This window comes from Cetorhinus maximus, chromosome 10 (genome assembly GCF_964194155.1).
Source record: "Cetorhinus maximus chromosome 10, sCetMax3.hap1.1, whole genome shotgun sequence".
Classification (NCBI taxonomy): domain Eukaryota; kingdom Metazoa; phylum Chordata; class Chondrichthyes; order Lamniformes; family Cetorhinidae; genus Cetorhinus; species Cetorhinus maximus.
Genome location: NC_135888.1, coordinates 99825158 through 99834077, shown reverse-complemented (window position 1 = coordinate 99834077; position 8920 = coordinate 99825158). Strand labels below are relative to the sequence as shown.

Below are 8920 nucleotides of genomic sequence, written 5' to 3'. Positions count from 1 at the left end.
GGCAGTGGCCTGTGAAAGAGGACACATCACTCACGGTATGGCTATCTGATGGATGTTGCACCGCTGGATCCTCACTTGGTAGAGCAACGCTGACCTCAACATCAGCACAGGACCAGTCCAGATCCTCACCGGCCAGCTGGATGGCTCTGTTTTCAAAGTCCGTGAGGACCATGATTTCGGGCATTCTGCCACCAGTCTGCGACCTCTCTCTCTTGTTGTGTGCCAGCTTGTCCTGCGTGGATAGAGATGGAGAAAGTGTAAGCAGGATGCTTGCCAGGCCAGATGACAAGTATGCCTGGCCTCTGTGGGTGTTGAGTGGTCCCATGGATGGGATGAGGACAATGACGGTGAGTGTGAGACAGTGAATGGTGATGTCCCTTGAACCGGCAGTGAGTGTGGGCCCTGTGGATATGTGATGGGCTTGTGAGTGTGTGAGTGGAATGATTAGATGAGTGACTTGCCTTGGTGGAATGGAGGAGATCATTCATCCTTTTGCGGCACTGGATGGCTGTCCTCTTTTGCAGGGCGTTGGCACTGACCACTGACTGCCACCGCCTCCCAAGCCGAGCTAGTGCTGTTGCTGCCCATTCTGTGGCCAGGGCGAGGGTAGAGGACATCCCAGTGGGCCTCCATGGCATCCAAAAGACGCTCGGGAGTCATGTCGCTGAACCTGGGGGCTGAAGTCTTCTTCAGTATCGGGGCCTTGTCTTCTGTGCAGCAGTGGTGAGTTGGAGGCACTGCGATGTGTGCTTACGGCTGGACTTCAAATATGGTGCCCGGCGTGATGCAGCGGTGGGGTGATGGCGGGCAGGTGAATGAGAGCCCGCCCGCCATCGAAACGGCGTATTTCCCGGGAGTGCATAAAAAATGAAGTGATTCAGGATGTTACCTGCCATCGCGGCCAGTGGGTAAAACGTCATTTTACCCACCCGCTACTGCACTTAGTGCAAACTTGAGAAAATTCTGCCTGACAATTGGGGTCCTATTGAGCCAATTTGCATATTAAAAAGGACCAACCACTGAAATGGGTGTGTGCTCTAGCCAACTTGTGGTAGATCCCTTTCAGGGTGGCATGGCTGGATTGGGAGAAGTAAGTATCTCCCCTGTAATTTTGGCAGTGCTACCATCCAATTTCTACACCAATGGAAGAGCAACAATTTCCACAATAATAAAAACAGAAATGCTGGAAAAACTCAGCAGGTCTGACAGCATCTGTGGAGAGAGAAACAGAATTAACATTTTGAGTCCATAGGACCCTTCTTCAGAGCTAAATAGAAGTAGGAATGTGATGAAATTTATACTGTTTGAGGGGGGGGGGGGTGGTGGAACAGGTGAAGCTGGATAGAAGGCCAGCGATAGGTGGGGGCTAAGGAGAGATTGACAAAAATGTCATGGATGATTTCCCCAGCATTGGTTAAAGGATATGTAATGTAGCTGCATTTACCCCTGTGTGTGTGCACACTGCCACTTCTTGAGATGCTAATTAAGGTTTTTTTCGAATAAATTTTGAAAGGTTTACTTTAAACTAGTTGCGATTTCTGCTCATCCCTAACATTCAAATATTGTAAAAAGCTACAAAAATAAATTAAACCTCACTATTTCTACTGCAGTGAATGTTGTTGGAGCAAATACATGTTTAACATTACACATAATATTACATAAGCATATCAATATTAAATTTATTATGAAACTGTCAACTTATCTTCTTTATTTTAATCTTTGATTTGTTAAGTCCACAAGGACAGTTGTTTTGACAAATGTGCTCTACACAGTTACACGAAGCAGATGGAGACACTCTGCATGAGGCTCTATCCCTTTCCATCTATAACAATATCCTCCCTACACTGTGGGCTGGATTTTACGGGGGTGGGGGCGTTTACTCGCCTTCCCCCCACCAGTAGAAAAGTCGGTCGTGAATCAACCGACTTTTTAAAAAGCTGCCCTGCAGCAATAATACACTGGGGACAGCCATATCTGATTGGCTGGCAGCTGAGAAGTCCCAGCAGTGCAAGAAGCAAGTAGTGGCCATGGCTGGGAATACAAGGATGTCCCCAGGGAGAAGCGTCATCGATATCAGACTAAGGTAAGCCTGGGCTTTTTGAGCAGGGTGGGATTAGGGATTCTAGGGAAGGATTGGGGGGGAGGGGGTGAATGGAGCGTCGAGTTTTTAAAGTCAAGGAGGAGGCACAAAGGAGGGGTAACATCTTGGGGAGGGGAGGGTGACCCAGTGCATGTACTGTAGCACCCAAAGGAGGTACCCCACTTCCTCCCCACCTTTTCACCTCAGAGGGTGAAAAAGTGGGCAGGGCACTTTCCTCCAACTTCCACCACCCTTCGTATTACAGCGGTAGAGGCAGAATTAGGTCCTTAACTGGCCCTTAATTGGCCAGTTAATGGCCTCAATAGACCTAAGAACAGGCAGGCTGGCTGGTGTCTTACCCACCCACCGTATTAAGGGGGACAGCTCAAGGGTGAGGAGGCAGTGGGCCAGCCACCCATTCTATTTAATGTGCCCTCCCCCCACCCGAAACATGCCCAGCAGTGGGGGGTAGATGGAAAGGAGGTGGTAAAATTCCCCCCTATGTCTCTTAGGGATGGAACCACCCCAGGAACATCAGCATGGACAGCTGCATAACCTTCATTTCGACTGTGAAAACAAATAAGCAAAATTCCATAAAACCTTTACCTTTCCTCACTAAGCTCCGAGCAGATGTAGTGAATAAGTATCTCAGGTAGAAGTGGATAAAGTGAATGGGGTGACATGATTTGCATGTTCAATCAACCTCTTCCCAAATGCTGATTTTCAACCAAGTGGAAGTAACCCTGAATATTCAGTATGACTTGGAGAAGAGATGGGCTGCATGGTTCAGGAGGATCTATAGATGATTGGCTCACTGCCATCTTTTTCCAATGCTGCTGACCCATTTTATGGGCTGATCCATTTTATGGGCATCTGGTGGAGGATGCAACTGGACAACCGCCAGCTGCTGCCTTCCAAGGAGACTAAATAAGCAGAAGAGAATTCTGGACAGAACGTGAAAGAGGTGAGAAATGGAAGATGCAAGAACAGCCGAATGGCAACAGCCAAACCAGAATACCTTTAACCTCTGGTCAGTGAGCATTTGAAACTTCATTGGGAGAATTTTCTCTGCATCTTGGCTGGGGGGGGTGGGGCCGGTTGCTGAGTGGGAGTGGGCGTGCCGCCATTTTACGTGGGCAGGCCAATTAAGGCCCACCCAGAATGATGCACACCCGGAAGCGCTGTGCGGGTGGGGGGAGTAGGCTGATTCGGGGCCTGCGCTCTTTCGTGCATGCGCGCGAAAGAGTGCAGAAATCTCCCTGAGGCACAGAGCTGCCTCAGGGAGATTAGCTTGATTGTCAAAAATTTTAGTAAAGAAAAAATATTTTTAAGATATATCTCCTCATGTGACACTGTCACATGAGCTGGGACATGTCAATGAACTGTAATAAAAAGTTTTATTCAATTTATAAACACTTCACGAAACCTCATCCCGCCTGTGGATGAGGTTTCATGAGAAATGCAAAGGCTGCCAGGGCTCTTCGCCTGCCCGCCAGCCTTAAGGTTGGACGGGCAGCTGCGTTAAGTATTTTAATTGATATTTAAATGGCCTTAATAGGCCTTTGACAGTTCGGTGGGCACACAGCTGACTTCAGTGCGCGCCCGCTGAACTGAAAATCGGAATGACGCGCAGTGATGTCGGGACTCATGCCCGACATCACCGCACGTCATTTTATGCGTCGGCAAACGGGGCCTGTCCCCACATGCCAACCCGAAGATTCTGGCCCATGTGATCTGACTTGTTGCATATTCCACACCACTGCTGTGGAGATACTAACATCATTAATTACAAATAGACAGCTTTTATTGTTTGTTCATGTATGTGTGCATGTTTCTAACCTTGTATTCTACTGTCACCACTACATATGAAATCTGAGCAGCATTAATGCAAAAGTTAGCTTGCTACTAAATTTTAGGCGACTCTGGTATCAGTTTTTTTGAAACTGTACTCTTGAAATAAATCAGCCATAGTGGTGTGAGCTAAGTTTATCTATTTAGATTCTACGTACAACTATGACAGCTGTTGGCTCTATTTAGTCACTCTAGAAGGTTGTATTCTTGAAGCCTAATTGCAAGTTTACACATGACACTTACATATGCCTGATCAATTACTATCCAGCATTATAGTAAAAAACAACTGCAGACTGTGAGTGTTGTGCTTTCTGTAATTCAGCTAGTATCTTTCTAGAAATGATAGCAGTCAGAATGACATATTGTATGAGTGCAGGTGGCAGTTGAGTAATTAATGAGATGTGAGAAATATCTCTGGATATATTACGGGTATATACATAAAGAGAAATAGAATCACAGTTTGTTTCATTTGGGAAGCTCCCTGATTTGCCTCCACAAACTTTACAATTCCATCGTTTGTAATGCAATGAATGTCAAATGAGATACGAGCAATATCAATTAATTGCATGGTTGAACTCCACAAAATTAAAAGTGCCACGTGTCATTCTGGTCATGCCAATGCCATTGCACAAGTGATTCAATTTCACTGTGATTTTTATTATTTGTATCTGTAATTAAAATGTTTGGCAAACATGTGGCGAGATCTTGTTAATGCAGTTTTAAGCTAATGTTCAAGAAGAACTATTCGGCACTTGGCAGAAAATGAATATATTAAGGTTTGAAAAGTATATTTTAAATGACTTTCAATTTCAAGGGACCACTATCTTCATTAAAAATATTCAACTAACTTATTTTTCTTTATTCACAAATGTAATTCTGCAATGCAAATCATCAAAAATGGAATGTTGTGTCATTCCATCAAAATAGTCAGACAGCTATTTTGACTCTTCAGTCTCCCAAATACATCTCCATGAAGATTATGGTCCTTAGAACACAATGTGAAGGATAGCTTACAAAAGGCTTCTAGTTTCAAAAAGAAATGAATGCGTGTAAAATTGAGGGCAAGTCAGTTTGTAAAAACACAACACAAGCATAGTGAATTAAACTTGGTTTGTTCTTTTATTCGCAGGATAAATCCATAGGAGCCAGAGAGCAGACTTGGATATTTACAAGTGAAAGTCATTATTTTGTGCAAGTATTAGAGATGTGAAAAATTACTTAATCTCAAAATTAATATGAAGATATTTGTAAATAGATTGAATGATGAAACCAGGTAAAATGGAAGAATCAATGTACAATCACAGCATAAATATTTCTGAAGTCATCCCTAATGGCACCAGGCCTCGGTTTGCAGATTTTGACTCATGCCAAGTTTCTTCGCCTGTAATGTTCCTGCTGATTCTTGCATATAGTGTAGTGACTATAATAGGACTCTTTGGGAATCTCTGCCTCATATTCATCATAAAAAGGCAGAAAGAAAATCATAATGTCACTAACATCTTGATTGCAAATCTTTCTGTATCTGATGTTCTTATCTGTGTCATGTGTATTCCTTTCACTGTTGTGTACACACTGATGGATTATTGGGTATTTGGAGATGTCATGTGCAAAGCAAACTCATTTATCCAGTGTGTATCTGTTACTGTGTCTATATTTTCCTTAGTTCTGATTGCTATTGAAAGGCATCAGTTAATTGTAAACCCGCGTGGCTGGAAGCCTGCTGTCTCCCATGCCTGTTGGGGGATTGTACTGATCTGGTTCCTATCTTTAATAATCTCATTTCCATTCATCATATTTCATCTGCTTACTGATGACCCTTTCAGAAATGTCTCTTCACACTCAGAATTCTATAAAGACAAATTTGTATGCATTGAGATCTGGCCATCAGAGATAGATAGACTTGTCTTTACAACGTGTCTCCTCATAGTTCAGTATTTTGCCCCGCTAAGCTTTATATTTGTTTGTTATATGAAAATCTTTATATGCCTAAAGAAAAGAAATGGTATGGTAGATAAAATGAGAGAAAATGAGAGCAGGGTAAATGAAAGCAAAAGAATAAATATGATGCTGGTCTCAATTGTCGTGGCGTTTGCAGTCTGCTGGCTGCCATTGAACATCTTCAATGTTGTCTTTGACTGGAATCATGAAGTTCTGATGAACTGCCACTATAATCTTGTATTTACACTATGTCATCTGACAGCAATGACATCAACCTGCATTAATCCCATTTTCTATGGATTTCTCAATAAGAATTTCCAGAAGGACTTAAACATGCTAATTCACTGCAAATACCAATCAAACCAAGAAGAGTATGAGAATATTGGCCTCTCAGCCATGCACACAGATGTATCCAAATGCTCTCTGAAATTAAACAATTTCTCCCCAAATGTATAAGATGACTTTCAAATTGATCATATCCTAATTATTTACTAGCTAATTAAAATACACTGGATTTTTATACTGATGAGTCTATCTATGTTTTTGAAACCTTCAGTTAACAATAGAATAAAAAACTGTTAACAGAATATTCTTTTAAGGGAAAGTGTATTCAATCATAAAATTAACTCACCAGCATTTGACAAGGGAATGTCTTGCCTGTTAAAGGTCGATGGTACAATTTCACCCAGATCCTTGAAACACTTATTCATAAGATATTGCTAATAATGTACATTTTAATTTTTGTCAGTGTATCACTGTTGCATTCCATAACCCTGACTTTATCTAATGTACAAATGCGTGATACAGATATCTACATAGGTAGTTTTTTAAGCTCCTGCATGTTGGTAATTTTTATATATTAAATAGTAACCACTCACAATGCCTTTATGGTAACAAACACAGCTGTCAAAGGAAAGACTTATACAATTATTCTCATTTTCATGTAGTTTTTAGAGCACTTAAAAGGGTTTGGAGCATTTATAGATTTTAATTTACATGGACACTATAGTGTGAATTCAATATAGTTGCCACAGGACACAAAAAACAATCCAAAACATGTTCAGGCTGAATGTTTAAATGAACCCCCTTCAAGCAAAGAGAACTAGTCAAATTATTCATAAAACAGAAGGAAAATTTATGGCAAAACAATCACATCTACACACATGCTCATGTTTTGCCATAAATTTTCCTTTTGTTTTATAAATAGTTTGACTAGTTCTCTTTGCTTGAAGGGGGTTCATTTAAGCATTCAGCCTGAACATGTTTTGGATTGTTTTTTGTGTCCTGTGGCAAATTCACACGATAGAGTCCATGCAAATTTAAATCCTATAAATGTTCCAAACTCTTTTAAATGGTCCAAAAACTATATGAAAATGAGAATAATGCTCATTCTCATGTTAATGTTTATGTGTCAGCTGACTAGCCAAAGCTGATAAGTCAATGGCCTGAATCTTACGTTCGTTGGGCGTGCTTGATTGGCAGACCTGGAAGCGGACGCGAAATGCGCTTCCACCTGTGATCAGCCCCCAACTGCGATTTCATGCTGGCTGGCCAATTAACGTCACCACGGGTGCTGGTGAACGCTTCCACTGAGCTCCCTGAAGGCAGACAGATGCCTCAGGGAGGTGCAGACCTCCAAATAATAAAAGAAAGCACAAAAATGCTGAAAAAAATGTCCATGCAGTACAATCAAGCACCTGAAAGCTCACCTCATTAAAAAAAACAGTCCCCACATATTTATTTTTATTGGATGAGGCTTCATCAAAAATGTAAAGCTCGCCTGGCTGATTGGCCCGTCCGCCAACTGTAAGGTTGGACGGGCCACAAAAAATCGCTGACAATTGGGCCATTAATGAGCTTAATTGCCTGCTTGATTGTCAGCGGGCGCTCTTCCAACTTTTGCGTGTGCCCACCGAGCAAAATATTGTGCAAATGCGCGATGGCGTCGGGACGCTCGCTCAACGTCATCTCATGCGAATTCACACTCATTCGGGTCGGGCAGGCGACCGTCCGCAGTATGTAAAATTCTGTGATACATTGCACTGCAGAAATATTATACATGAAGAGAATTGCAGAGTAAAAAAATCAGATACACATAGGTCTCCTCTACACTCACTATTCAGAAATATATCTTATCAATAAAACAGTTTTAATATGAGCTGACTGCTTCTGTAAGTGTATCCCACTCAAAATATAATTTTGAACAGAAAAATCTTCTTTCTGATTTATTTCTATGCAATACTCTTCTGTTGTGCGTATTTACCAACTTACACTCACTTCAAACAGTAAGTTACAATCTACAACTTTCCAATACTCCATTGATTTGGTCTAGTTCAAAAGTCATCGTGCTGTCCTCATTCTGCATGTAAATCAAATAAAACGATGTTTATTCTACAGCATACCTCACAATCACTGCTGCTAAAAGGTCACTGACTTCATATCGGAAAGTTTGGCAAACCTTTTTCATGTACAGTAAAGTCCTGCCTTTTGCAACTTCCTTGTTTACGTATTCACCTACCCGCGCTAAAGGCTTTGTAGATTGTATCGCCTCTTGCTTGAGCAATTGCTCACTTATCTGCGTTTGCTTTCCCCTCTCTCCTCTTTCCCTGAGGAGATGGCAGCCATGATGCAGCAGAGACTTCGACATGGTTTAACAGGGTGATGGTGTCTAAGTCTCTGGAAGCGGATTCCTACATTAGTCCTGGTTGTGGACATTTAATCCTCTTTTTTTTTAAGCACCTTTCCAACAGGGGTGGGAAGTGATGCCTGAAATGGTTACAGCTGAAGTGCAGGCCGAACAGAGAGATTAACCTGGAAATGTCAGAATTTCTCGGTCCAGAGCAGCAATAATGGCTCCATTCAATTTTGAAATGTTCATCAATTTTGTCTGCTAGTTTTGTGGTGATTCATTTTTTTCTTAAATGAAGATTGTCTCTTTTTAAAATTTTCAACACGTCTTGTACTGCTCAGAGGCTCCCCCTGTCTGTTGTACACAGGTACCACAATTTGCTGTACAGTAACTGCACAAACCAATGCTGCCCTCAAATTGCT

The 8920-nt window shown here is 42.0% G+C and overlaps 1 protein-coding gene across 1 annotated transcript; it reads left to right on the top strand.

Moving 5' to 3' along the window:
- Window positions 1-5090: 5090 nt before the first annotated feature.
- LOC144685276 (neuropeptide Y receptor type 6-like) lies at window positions 5091-7500 on the top strand. Its single transcript, XM_078549693.1, has one exon. It carries the CDS (start codon window positions 5192-5194, stop codon window positions 6323-6325), a length of 1134 nt encoding a protein of 377 aa, XP_078405819.1. The 5' UTR covers window positions 5091-5191; the 3' UTR covers window positions 6326-7500.
- Window positions 7501-8920: the final 1420 nt, after the last annotated feature.

Coding starts and splice junctions, on each gene's coding strand:
- LOC144685276 (XM_078549693.1), top strand. CDS start 5,192: ATGATGAAACCAGGTAAAATGGAAGAATCAATGTACAATCACAGCATA.